This window comes from Cololabis saira, chromosome 10, assembly GCF_033807715.1.
Source record: "Cololabis saira isolate AMF1-May2022 chromosome 10, fColSai1.1, whole genome shotgun sequence".
Lineage (NCBI taxonomy): Eukaryota > Metazoa > Chordata > Actinopteri > Beloniformes > Belonidae > Cololabis > Cololabis saira.
In genome coordinates this window covers 34,202,313-34,216,940 of record NC_084596.1, presented here as the reverse complement: position 1 = coordinate 34,216,940, position 14,628 = coordinate 34,202,313, and the positions used below count along the sequence as shown (strand labels likewise).

Here is a 14,628-nt window from a genome sequence, read left to right as displayed (position 1 = left end):
TCAGACGGCGTGGCTGCTTTGATGAGCAGTAGGCGGTCCAAGTGTATCTATATCATACATATGTTTGTTTCATTTTCCCCATGTCCCTGTAATCTTTGAAATAAAACCAGAAAGTGGTCTTTTGTTAGAGAAGAATTATTATAAACATTTGTTTTATTCTCCGTGGAGCTAACTGAGGGATCTGAATGCAAAACAGTTCAGCTTTGTCAGAGAGCAAGGTGAAGCGGCTCGGAAACCTGACAATTTGCTAACGACCACATTCAATGGACCTGCCGCCTGTCCGTACGTCCACGCAGCAATCTATAAGCTTGTGTTTTCTTTGAGCATAACTCACCTTGAATAACTCCAGGGGCGGGGTTTATAGAGATGACAGCTGATGGATCATGTTTCAGCTCCACTAGTTTCCAGTCTGGTGCAGATAAGTCATGATAGTTTAGTACCAGACCCCAGGAAGTCAACGAGCTGGTTGTCAGGACCCACACGGCTGAAGGGATCTCAGGTGTACCCAAGTCCGTTTTCCAGCTGGTCTCTGTCATCATAGTTGCAGGAATCAACAGGGTTGGGTTGGAGACGCATCACTTTGGCAGCTGAGTGACTGGATCAGTGTCCAAAGGCTGCTGAGGTTGTGATCGGTCCTGATCAACAGGTAGTGTCACATTTGTGTAGGTGTGAGGATACCAACACTGACTCTTGGTTCATTTAAACACCTAGTCATCCTCCCAAAGGGCAGCCACATCAATATAATCTCGTCTCATGATCATAACCATCTGTTGCCATGGCTTCGGTCAAACATTAACATTACTTTTTATTTCTGTATCAAGGACCTAACCTAATTACTGAAGGAAACAGAGGGATATTAACCAGATCTTAGATTAACATGAAAAAACCGAGAGCATTCCTTCTGAGCGTAGCTCCTTGAAACGGAAACTAAACTTAATGGTTCCCTGGATTTAAAATTTAATTGACTTGCTTCAACAAGTTCACAAATTAAATTAAAAACTTGTAATTACTTTGTAGTTGACCTGAGGCCATGTTTTTAGGGTAAAGCCTTCGTATGTCATCCAGGGCAGACTTCAGTCAGTCAAAGTTGGATCTTATTTAGCGAGACATGTATACTGAGCAATGTTTAGACTCGAGTCTTTTTAAAATGAAAAATGACCCAAAGCGACCTCGACCTGTCCAGACGCACCCATGTGAAGGGTACAGGAGGACAGGAGGGGCAACATTTGTGGACTTTTGTCCCAATGTGAGAGGAATGTGGATCGTAACTGTAGGGCTGCGTTATAATTAAATGACGATGCAAAACGGGGTGAAGCAGAAATGCAGAAGAGAAACGCAGTAATCAAACTTTTCAGTACTGAATTTCGTGAAAAAAGTGCTTTATTTGGTAAATCCAACATGTAAAACTGCAAATAAGACTATTAAATGATTATAATAAAGATATAATACTGCAAAAGGAATTACACTCTTCATACGTGTAAAACTGTTTAAATCAGATGCAGAAAGAACTTCAGATGTCAGCAGCGGTAACAATCGTGTCCATTATTGTTCTTCCAAGGAAACAACTGCAGTTATTACCAATGTTTTACAGGTACTTTTATAAAAGGCAGAGGCTTAGTTGAAAGCTGGGATATATTTTTAAATGTAGCTGTAGCTGGTGTGAATATGCACCGCAGACAGGGCCTGGGTTAAGGTTTTAATGACTGGAGTGGGAGGAGAGGAATTCCCCTCAAAGGAGCCTGAATTTGCTGCCATCCAGAGGCGACACCATCAGCCGGGCAGAGCCAGGAGAGTGCAGGGGTCGCCATCTGTTGCTCCAGATCACCGTACAAAATCGTGAAATACACAGGATGCAGGCCACCACCAGCTGCACAACTGGGGACAAGACAAGACAGGGGGACAGTGTTTAAGGTGATCACAGTTACAGGTTTACATTTGTTAAGAAAAAACACCCACATGATCTTTTATTACTAGAAATTAAAATTATGTTCTGACATCATGGGTTGCTGTTGCTGTAATTAATACTCCATTTATATTTAGAATTTATTCCCCTTGAGATGTAACATCTAATTTTCAAGGGGGTCCCAACATTACAATATATCACATTACAGTACAGACATCTTGCTCACCCCCTCCCACACACAACCCCTACCCACATAAATCTAGTAACAAAATAGACCAATTGAATAACCAAAACAATGAGATAAATATAACAGAACAGAGAGAAAAGAAAAATAAATAAATAGAAAAAAGGACAAAAAAATCCATAAATAAATTAAAAACATAGGCAATTTGTTTTAAGATGAGAATATAATGACAACTTAAAACAATGAAAAGAGGTAATAGAACGCAAAAATTCCAATCTGATTGAGCTTTAAAATAAAATGATCTTTTAAAATTCTAGGAACAAAGAAAAAAGGAAAATTGATATGTCTGAGTGAGTATGGAGAGTTATATAGAATCATGACTTCTTTTAAATATAGAGGACAGTGAAAATAAACACATTTAAAAAGGAACTGAAGCCAGTGAAATTGCCGTCGAGATTTGGGTTGCAACCAGTTCAATGAATCAAACATAAAACAATGATGTGTTCTGAAAGGACAACGTAACACAAATTTACATAATGAATTAAATAATACAGTCAGAGGTTTAAGATGGGTATCTGGATTTATGCTAGATAAATAAAGAAATAGGTGATCGGCTGTAATTAGGAGTTAAGGAAGCTCTAAAGTCCAGCATTCAGTGATAGATGCTAAAAAGATTGATGCTAAGAAGAGATGCAAAGATGGATAGGTATTAAGACAGATAGATGCTAAGCACTGACAAGTACAGATTAAACTGGTTTACAAAGAAATAAAACTGGAATAATGTCAAAGTAAAAAGTTTTAACACATAAAATGAAGAAAACGGTCAAATAAGAGCAAGGGTAGCAATAAAAACAAAAAGGTAATAAAAAAAAAAAAAGAAATAAATGTCTGTGATGCAAAAGATCAGTTGAATGTAAACCATTACAAAAATGTGTTTTCTTTGCTCTTAACTTCCATCTTTTGGGAGGCAAAATAAGAATTCCTGGCCTGAAAACAGTAGCGTACATGGACATAGTAGCATGATATTAGCTAACAGGTGATGATATAATTATGCAGTTTACAGCTGAAGCTCCTGCTGCATGTGGATGTGAGCCAGCTCTATTGTTTCACCGTGTCCTTCACCCTAACTCTCCTTGGGCCGTACAGTGGCAGGAACAAAAATAAACTCTGCTTGGATTTACGTGAGACTGGAATTTAATAGGTCCATGTTTGGATTTAAAGTTTGGCTTTAATAAAAAAAATATAGGACATCAAACTTACTCATAAAAATGCAGTTTGGAGTTAGGTCAGCCATGTTGAGCTTTTTGTAGAGTATTCCCACCAGAGCTACGATCACCACTGGGTAGACCGTGACGATGTTACGCACCCAGCGGTCCAGCGCCCAGTTCTCCAGGATGAACCTGCACCGACACAAGTCAGCATCAACAAGCTGCACGATGAAAGATGAAACTCACAACGCTGGTCATTTCCCCCGATGCGACGAGCGCTTACCATGCGATCAGCTCTCCAAACAAGATGCAGAGGGAGGCGGTTGCTGCCGTGGTCTTCTCAACCCCCCACAGGTTGAGAACCAGTGCAAAGTTGATCAGAGAGGCGACGCAGGTCCATGTGGTGTAGACGGCCAGACCATTCTGGACCTAGATATGATGACCACGTGAATAAATAACGGACCAACACTGACACGGCACACGTGAGAGCACACTCACGACTCCCTACCAGGATCTGGAGGAAGCGCAGATCCTTCTTGTGGTACGCCTTCAGCCACATCCCATAGTAGTCTGTGGCAAAGCAGCAGAAACACAAGGTGCTGACGTTGGCGATGACGATCATCACCAGCACGGCCAGAGCTGCCAGCATCATCCTGCAGGACAGAGCAAAGACAAAGCACCATGACTACTTATCATCTCTGGGTAACTTTGTATTAAACCTGGACACCTGACTAGGAGCTGACTGAATATGAACCCCCGTACAGAGCCAAGGCTAAGGGCCAATCCCAATACACCCCCTACTTTCTACCACTAGCCCTCCCTCACTACCACTAGCCCTAAAAAAGAAGGGACAGATTTTAGGGCACTTGAAATCTTCCCAGGGCCCTGTCCTAATACTCTCCCTACTCCTACTTTCAGCACCACCCCTAAAATCAGGAAGCTGAGAGCCAAAAGCTGTTTTAATTTCAGCTGTAGCGCTGTTAATATGCCACTTTATTAAGTTTTAATATTTTTTCAGGCGTAAAAGTAACCATTAAGATCCCCAACCTGGGCTCAGTTTATCCAAATAACGCCTGTTAAGAAATTTGATCTGATGTTTTCGGCGATGAGAAGAGCCGCCGGCCCCGGGGCGCAGCAGCAGCTCACGGCCGGGTCAACCTGCACCGTCGTCCCGGGGAAAAACCACCAGCTCTGTTGAGAATTACCGCTGGCTGAAATAAATCATTTAGGAAGATAAATGTTGGTTTAATAGATGAAATCTAACAGTTGTAGCTACGCCTGTTAAGAAATTTGCTCCAAAAATTTCGGAATTTCTTCCTGCCGGCTCGGGAGCTGATTTATGGTTCAGCGTTAAATCGACGCAGAGCCTACGGCATAGGGTACGGCGTCCGGCGCACGTCGCCGCAGGCTCTGCGTTGGTGTAACGTGGAACCATATATTAGCCTTTATTCTGGCGAGATTTGAAAAAGACTTCGCAACAACAGGCAAACTAGTGATTATGTACATTCACTGAGTGAATATTATGAAAGTAAAATATATATTTCTCGCTAGAAATGTAATCAAAATGCATTTTTATGCAGAAACTAACTCAAAATATTGATTTTATTCACTAAAAAAAATAAGAAATGTCCGCCATGTTTTTTTTTTTGATTCCGTCTAAAACCGCCCTACGGTGGTTTGTTTAACACCAGGAACATGTTCAAACTCTTTTTAGAAGAAACGGACGTACTCCCAGTCCCACAGCAGCAGCCACGTCATGTTCAGCAGCATGCTGGACAGCCAGCAGAAGTAAAAGGCGAAGGGCAGGAGATACTGGGCCCAGGATCTGTTCACAGGAAGAGAAGTGTCAGTTCCATCCCGCTGATGCGGCACGGTGAACGGAGGACGGCTGTTACGCCTGCTCACCCTCTACAGACATATGAAGTTATGTAAATCACGATCAGGCTCAGCCAGGTGTAGATGACTCCCCAGATGGAGAAGGTCCAGCCGGCGGGGGTGATGTCCGTCTCATACCTGCCCGAGATGTTGCCGGTACTGGAATGGAAAGGACCTGGAAACAAACACTAGTGGTCAGTGACGTCCACTTGTGACCTCAGACGCTGCTGGGATGCCACCGTCGTTTTAGTTCAGCCGAGAGGAGCTGGATGGTGTTCAGGTCGGGTTTGCCACAAACCTGACCCTGAACACTCGGAAGAACATTACTGACCTCAATGCTACAACATATCGTGACATTTTAGACCAACTTTCTCTGCAGTCGAGGAATCCAAACGAACCACACAGAAAATCTGATCAGATGGGTTCACCATCCGTCTGAGTCTCAAATCAGCATTATGTTTCACCGTTATTGGAGGAAGTGTCATATTTTACATTACATGTCTATAAAAACAAAATCTGGAGCTTAATATTAGACTTAAATTAGGAAAAGAATGTGAGATGAAGTGAGGACAACATCATCCCCACCAGGACAGTGAGGAGCTTCCACTATAAAAAACCCTGGATCACCAGAGACCAGAAAGATCTCCTCGACAAGAAATAAAGAGCCTTCAGGGAGGGAGACAGAGAATTATTGATGTCAGTACAAAAACAAGTGAAAATCCAGATCAGAGACAACAAGCTCCAGCAGAAATGTGTGGTCATGGATGAAGAGCCAATAAACTTAACACGTTCTTCAGCAGGTTCGGTTTAGAAACAATCCCAGCATCCTCCTCTCCTGCCTCCAGCCAAACAGACCCCCCATCCTCCCTTGACCCACAGTTGCCCTGTCACATCTCAGTTGTCTCATCTTCCACCTCCAGCCTGCATTACTACATTAGAAACTCCACAAGACACAGGTGGATGCCTCCATAATCACCTGGATTACTGACTACCTGACAAACAGACCAGTTTGTGAGAATGTCCATGTAGTTAGTGATGCTTCTGCAGTGATCTTCTATAAATCTGATGCTGGGAGTTCAGTCACATCTGCACACATCTGCTGGGAGAACAGCATCAGAGCCAGAGACTTAGAGAAACTGAACAAACTGATAAAGTAGACTGGATCTGTTTGGAGCCTCTAGAGCCGACTGTGCATGGAAAGATTGCTTCATAACATGAAAAATAAAACAGACCACCCTTAGCAACCACTTTACAAGACGGTAGTCAACAACAGTGTCCTCAGTCAGAGGCTCTTCAGATCTAATACACAAGATCCTTGCTGCCCCGCCAGACCATAAATAATAAAAGTTACTACAGCATCTAAATCCCCTTTGGGATAAGTGAAATATTACTGAATTAACCTCTCAGCAGTCTAAACATTAAGGTTTTTTATTTGAGGCGTCTTTAGTGGTATCACTGTTACATAATAAAGAAGGGAAATCGCCTTTTTTCTTTCCATTTCCACTAACAAAATAAAGGTTTCACAAACAACAAACTCTCTAAAAGATCCAGCCTAATCCAGGTTTGAGAAGTCTAAGTTTCATGGTTTTTGAACTGGACCTGGTTTAAAGTGTCCTTGATGCTCTAAAATGCACTGGAATGACCTTTTAACCTCCTTAGGAATAAGCCACGTCTCAATTTTTACAAAACTTTCTGTTTTAAAGGAGGGAAGAAAATCAGGCGAGACCTCTGACCGCTACATCCAGCACAGAGAGGCAAAATAAATATCCTTCTCATAGTTCAAACATCCTCATATCATGGGAGAATAAATCATAATCTCAGCACAGGAAAAGTTGTTGCTGGTTTCAATAACATTTTGACAACAAAATGGCACAAAATATTAAATAATTTAAAAAGCCAAAGTCAATCAGCTAAACTCAAGCTTTTTATGTTTACTGCTCTCTGTGCTTGTAACTACAACAGGCCGTGACGTTGAGGAAGGAGAAGTTTCCATCTGGGATCAGTTATGCCGAGAAACGCATCCCCTTCGCGGGAGCGCGCATTTTCTAGATCTATCGGAAATCCTCACTTCTCTCTCGAGTTTATCAAAGGGAAAGATATTGGGATTGTATAAACTACAAATGTCCACAACTATCATCGACTATGCATCCACGGTACCCCTTTGAAACTGATATTAATCAGTGTGTTTTCAACACAGAACATCTCGGACGAGTCGCAGGGTCTTTGAACGTCTCATACACGTGTTGAGAAATCACGTTTCAGATGTGGACGTTTACCCAACAAAGTTACATTTATACACTCTTCCAGACAATGGTGTTTCATGTGTTCTTGTTCCTACTTTCTTCGTTTAGATGATGACTGCATGCACACTTATAACCTTATATTATGTTAGTGCCGCATCTCTTTATTCCCAAAAAGGGCCGTAACTAAAGCTTTCTCAGTAAAAGTAAAAATGGCTGGAGGTAGGTTTTTATGGAGGATTTTTTGTGCCAAAATTAAGTAAATAAATACATCATTAATTAATTAAAATGGGAATGAAATATATAATTAATTAATTAAATGTGTCATTAATTAATTAAAATTAGAATGAAATATGTCATTAATTAAATAAAATACAATTCATTTTAAGTAAAAATATATATTTATTGTTTCAGCATTTAATTAATTAATGACACATTTAATTAATGATTTCGTGTTACGTGTGAATCATGAAATGTAAAACTGCATTTAATTAATTAATGACACATTTAATTAATGATTTCGTGTTGCTGAATCATGAAATGTAAATGTAAAACTGTCAGTTTCACTCGTCAAACTCAGTGGGCGGAGCTAACGCAAATCTAGTGGAATCCACTGCTTTGGATTTTCTAAACATGGCAGCTGTGAGTTCGGAGGATTTTCGTGAACTTTGTAGAGACTTGGTGAGCGATATCTTCGACCTTGCAGAGTATGTGTAAGCAGGACCTGCTGACCCCGAGCATGTAGCGTGTAAAGCAGAGGAAGTTCCTCTGCTTCCTTTGCTGGATTTGCGTTAGCCCCGCCCACTGAGTTTGACGAGTGAAACTGACAGTTTTACATTTACATTTCATGATTCAGCAACACGAAATCATTAATTAAATGTGTCATTAATTAATTAAATGCAGTTTTACATTTCATGATTCACACGTAACACGAAATCATTAATTAAGTGTTTCATTAATTAATTAAATGCTGAAATAATAAATAGCCTATATATTTTTACTTAAAATGAATTGGATTTTAATTAATTAATGACATATTTCATTCTAATTTTAATTAATTAATGACACATTTAATTAATGAATGATATATTTCATTCCCATTTTAATTAATTAATGATGTATTTATTTATTTAATTTTGGCACAAAAAATCCTCCATAGGTTTTCCCCTCTGAAGCGTCTTTACTGAATGTGGCCTATAAGAAATATGATCATCTAAATAAAACACACCTAAAACTACGACTTTACATTCAGACAATGTTGTTAAAATGTACATCTGGGTGCATGTTTTTACCTCCCCAGTTATAGATCAGCTCAGGTGAAAATTACCTAGTAACACACCTGTGCTGTTTTTGTTTAATTAGACCTAATGATGATAAAAATACATCTCGGTCTGACATGAAATTATGTAATTTGTTTCAGGTGTAACTTGATCCGGGAGGGGGGTTCTCTGTATGACACATATATGATCTTCATTGTTTCCTCGAGATTCAGGGACACCAAAAACATTGTTTACTCGCTTCCTTTAGCAAAAACAAAATAATTAAACAAACAAAAAAAACCCTCGATCGACGTTAATCAAATTCCGTCCACTGTAATAATTTTGCCATTTAAAAAAAAAAAGTATCCTAGGCCTAATAAAGTTATAATCTTTCCAACTGTTTTATTGATTGATTCACTTTTACCATTAAACAACAAAAGTAATCATCTCAGGAAAACAGAGGTCTTAACCTTTTGCACAGATTTGCTTACTGCCAAAGTGAAAATCATTTCCCTTAAAAACAAGGAAACTAATTTATCAGCGGAACTTGATCGTCTCGTCAGAAATAAAGGCTGATTTATGGTTCCGCGTTACACCAACGCAGAACCCACGGCGTAAGGTACGCGGTGACGCGCACGGTACGGAGCGCGTCGCCGCATTCCATACGTCGTAGGGTACGCCGTCGATTTAACGCGGGACCATAATTCAAGCTTAACTTCCCGAGACAACAACAACACGCAGCTGCAAACAGCGTTGCGTAACCGCAGACAATGTTCTGCTAGAAAACACATCCGGCCGTCTTCAAGTGTAATGTTTGATTTCTCTGGGGCAAAAAAAAAATAAAGAGTACAATATAGGAGATATTTCATGCAAACATAAAAAACAAGACATAAACCCAGATCTGAGGGCTCACCTTTGCCCGCTCCGGCCAGCGCGTTCACCACCAGCACGGTGATAAACACCAGAGCACACAGCACGATCACGAAGATCCGGGACCAGCTCCTGTCCTTCATGTTAGCCAGAGAGGTGTAAATGTGTTGCCCTGCTGGCTCGGTGTAAATGTCCTGCTGGTCCTGCTGGCTCCTTGTGTCTCAGCTGTCAGACGGACAAACACGCACTTGGGCGTATGCCGCGGTGCGGGCATGTGCTGCGTTCAAGTGCTGTCAGGTAATTGCGAGGTTGAATCGCACCGCCGTCCGCCAGCACGCGTTTTTCAAAACGATCTATTTGAAATGTCTGTGCGGCTTTGCTGTTGAAATTACGGTAATCGCTATGCTACAGTGTTTTCAAAATAAGAGGGGTTATCCGAAATTATTTGAATGTGAATGAACAAAAAACACATTATAAATAATGATTTGCTAAAAAATGACTTGACTACAATATATGATATATGAGGAAAGTAAATCATACATGAATTTTATCCTATCATTGAGAAGTGGAATGAGTTTATGGAAACCTGTAACCTGTTCAAAGTAGTTGAAATATACTGCATTTTTCATTATTTTATTGCACTTTATTTTGAAATATCACATCAGATTGGGTTTAGTGAGTTTATTTGGTGAGTGAAATGGGGTACTATTAGTGAGACGTGGAATGAGTGTGTGGAAACCAGGGTCCTCATTTATAAAGCTCGCTTGCGCACAAAACAGGGCTTGAAAGATGCACAAGCCACCTTCTATGCAAAGGTTGGGATTTAAAAAGAAAAAACTAACCGAAAAATGTGTATCCCTACGCCAACCCTGACCCTCGCGCAGGAACAGTCTTAAGATATGGGGAACTGGCGACGCAGGCGGTGAGGTGGTGAAATGAAGCCAGATTCATGTCATACTGTTAATGTCATCACATATCAGACTTATAATATAATAGCGCTGATCGTGTCCCTCTGTGTTTGAAGCACAGCGTCAGTCAGGACGCATGGTGCTGCTGCTGCTGCTGCTGCAGCCGCGGTGCAGGACACGCCGGGCCGTGAACCTCCTCGTCACCCACCGTGACAACCGTAGAGTGACTGAGGACAGAACAAATGAGTGCCAGGTCACTCTACGGAGCCCCTAAAGGGAATCAGATTTTTTTTAAATATTTAATGAGTTTTACGCGCGCGTAAGGGTTTCACGCGCGCGTGTAAGCCTAAATTATGGTTCTGCGTTAAAACGACGCAGAGCCTACGCCGTAGGGTACGCGACGACGCGCACCTACGCCGTAGGCTCCGCGTTGGTGTAACGCGGAACCATAAATCAGCCTTAAAGGTTTCACGCGTGCACGTAAAACTCATTATATAGATAAAAAAAATCCGTGTCCCTTTAGGGGCTCCGTACCTCTTGGCTTCCACCTTCAAATCACACCACTTCTTTTTTTTTTCTGCATCATCTGTCCGTGGCACTCACGGCGTTTAGTGCAGCAATGATGTGCCACTCACTCGCTTTATTTTATACTATTTATATACTATTTATACTTTTACTGTGACCACCAAATAATGTGGTTTTCCTTTCCTCCACCTCATCCACAACATCTCGATCTCAGTCTCCGTGACATTTAGTGGCACGGTGGCTCGACACGTCTCATTCATCCTGACGCGCAGCAGCAACAGGCTGCAGGAAGCCGCTGCGCATGCTGAGCAGGCTCATTCATATTTAAATACAGTCATGAAGTAGTTTGCATTGACCATTTATGGTATGAAGTGGGCGTGTAGAGGGCAGGGTATGAGGCGAATTACCTGCGCAACCTTCCAGCTGGACTGTGATTTATAAAGCGAACATTGCGTCCAAGTGTGCGTGCACACGGTTTTATAAATCCGGATTTTTTTTGCGCCCGCCATTTTCGGCACTTTATTTTAAAATATAACATAAGAGTGGGCTGAAACTTGGTGAGTGACATTCCCAGATGGGGTACTATTAGTTTAGTGTGGAAGGCCTCTGTTGAAAGTAGGACTTTTTTTTATAGTGATGTAAATGTACGTATAGTATAGCATTTATATATGAATTCTATTGCATGTTATTTTCAAATACCACATCAGATTGGGCTGTAACTATGTGAGTGACATTCTCAGATTGGATACTGTTAAGTTTTTGTTTTATATCTATGTCAATGCTGTTTTAATAGAGCATTTGTCCATGATTTATGGAGAGTTCATTTTGAAAAAAATACATCAGCCTCAGCTGATATTTCAGTAAATGTCGGCTTCCTGTTTGTCTTTTACGACTGAGAAACCATATATATATATATATATATATATATATATGAATTTACTATTATTCTCATACATTCCAATCATTTATTACTTTTGTCCATTCACATTAAAACACGTAGTTTTTATTTTGAAAACAACCTGTGCAGCAGTTACCGTAATTTCCACAGTAAAGCTTCACAAGCATTTCAAAGAGAGCTGGCTTGACAGCCCTTTGAGAATAGTGCTCGTGTGTATTCTTTTAATCACTTGTGGAAAGTACACGAAAACTGCTAGATCGACACTTCTGGCTTTAAAAATAAAATAACAGGCCAAATAATCAGGCACAATTCAGAAAAAGTCTGGTTAGTTCAACAGTTATGCACTTGAACAAAATGGCTGAGATGTTTAAATTCGGGACTAAATTGGCCACCATCCAGGAGGCCATTGTGATTTTTATTTTCACTTTAAAACACTGCAGAAACTTGCAGTTGAACTTCACTTACTTCTGAATACAGTAAAAGCCCTATTTTATAATGTTTGAGTCACTTTAAAATTCTTTCCCTAATCAGTTATGTGAGGAAGGAAGATAGATTTGGACTATGTTTAGCAAATTTGCTGGAGCGTATCAGGAATGTTACAAGTAGAATAACGAGATTAACAACACATCTGATTTTGTAGAGACTTTTTTTTGTCATTTAAGCAGACAAATAAAGCAAATTAAAGTTTCAACGTGACAACACTCTTAAAGTAGAGATTAACATCATGCCAGAAGGTTTTATTTCACGAGCAATCCCGAAAACAATGACATATATGTGGCAGGATGGAGAATCCTCCCCTCTGCCATCACCTCTGCTCAGCTGCAAACCTGTGCAGTGCACCAGTTACGGCTGCACTAGCAAGGCATGTGTGGTGCGCGGGTACGAGTTCTGGCATCCTGTGGCCCGACATCTGTGCCAGTTTCAGGGTGAGCCAGATACTACGTGGTGGAGCAGTTGGCTCGGTAATGGCCTCCTGTGATTAAGTGCTAATCAGCCTGAATTATCAGGGATTTTTCTGTGGTTGCGGTTGTTACACTTACGCTCAAGCGCTTTGTAACGTGCCGCTCTGCAGGGCTCTGTCTGTAGTAGCTATGTGTTTATGACCCCCAGGACAGAGGGGCTAAAGAACTAATGTGACATCCTAAAAAGTTTTGTTTGGCTCAACACGTGAAATGCACAAATGAGGACATACTTTGGACTTGATTATCAGTAAGGATCTTAGCATTTCCAAGGTCTGTGACTGATGTGGACCTGTCTGGCCACTTTTCTGTTTTCTGTGAATGGACCATTTCCATCCACTCATGTAGCCAAAAAGAAGTCATAAAAAACACTTAAAAACAACTAAACTGAAACTGTGCTGTAACTCAGCGAATGAACTTCTAGATAACTTCCACTCTAACGTTTCAGATATCATTGATTCCACTGTTCCCACTAGGGAAGGTCGTCTCTGGTGAAACACTGGACTCCAGGTTCACTATGCTATCTATAGAGAGAGACGTCACTGATATAATTTACAGCTGAGGAATGTAGGGGAATCCTTCTGAAATCATCAACAAAAACATCAATAACAGTCGGGCTTTGTTTGCTGCTGAACTGCTTAACAAACCCTCCTGTGTCAATAGCGTCTGAACTCCACTCGATAAATCAATTTGACAACTTCTTTTTGAGAAAATCCTGAAGATTAGAAAAACAGTGCATCAATATCAAGTCCAGTGTGTCTCCAATCAAAACCAATTTGGACAAAAGGACACAATTTTCCCCAAATTAACTACAAAAACCTGGAAGATATTATGGATCAGCTAAACTCGTCCCCATCAAGAAGGTTTTACTCGTCATGGCATCTGATCTGATTCAAATAGTAAACTCCTCCCTTTTGTCGGGGGGTTTCCCCCCAGACCTTGAAGACAGCAGTCATCAAACCACTCTAGGACGATGAGTAGTTTGGCTCAGGAGCCGACTGGGAAGACCTGGTTGATGTGGAACTGCACTTAACATGTCCAGCCCACTGCCGTCCCACCCCTGAATCCAGAGGCTGAAACAGGATCCCTTTCCTCTTATAACTGCTGGAACTGCCTGTGAGTCAAACTAAATGACGGACCTACATCCGGTGTATCAGCCGCTCTTCCTGCAGCATTTGAACTTCTGGAATTTTCCCACAAAACTCCTGCTCACTGCAACTTAAGCCACCGCTCGTATCCAACACAGTGGCAGTGACAAACAAGAGGGCACAACCTGCTACTAAAGGCAACACCAGGAGGCTCCAGACAGCAACAAGCCAACCAAAAACTCAATTAAGAACATTGGCGCTACCTATAATCTAATATTTATTCATTTATCCCCGGGGCTTTTACTGGGGTTAATCATTTGACTTCTAGCTTTTAAAATAGCTCTACCAGGGTCCTGTACAGCAGATTCACAGCAACATTTGTTATTAGGAACCATTATTTTTCCTTGTTTTCACAAGACTTGATTCAGAGTTGCTAAATATTTGATCTGGGCGTTTGGTGATCCAGAGCATCGAGACACAAATCGGTGATAAACAGTTAAAAGTAGACTACTGACAGAATGTGCCACACTGCTCAATAACACTCCGCTCAAGTGTATTTGAGAAAATTGATGTGCAGTGTAGACGTGGAAAAGAGCAGCGGCTGTGGCCTGCGTTAACATGATGGAGTTACATTTCTCTGGAAGTTCTCAATAGATTAAACAATTGGGGTATGATGCTCTGTTTTAATCTGATGTGGAAGAGCAAAGATGG

General features: G+C 41.1%; 1 protein-coding gene across 1 annotated transcript; it reads right to left on the bottom strand.

The window, feature by feature from the left end:
- Window positions 1–1,368: 1,368 nt before the first annotated feature.
- Window positions 1,369–9,841, bottom strand: LOC133452946 (uncharacterized). The gene is made up of 7 exons (XM_061732714.1): window positions 9,583–9,841; window positions 5,201–5,345; window positions 5,025–5,120; window positions 3,804–3,948; window positions 3,579–3,724; window positions 3,348–3,487; window positions 1,369–1,875 (listed from the first exon to the last, which is right to left on the bottom strand). Exons 1-7 carry the CDS (start codon window positions 9,680–9,682, stop codon window positions 1,730–1,732), a joined length of 918 nt encoding a protein of 305 aa, XP_061588698.1. The 5' UTR covers window positions 9,683–9,841; the 3' UTR covers window positions 1,369–1,729.
- Between the last annotated feature and the right edge of the window lie 4,787 nt (window positions 9,842–14,628).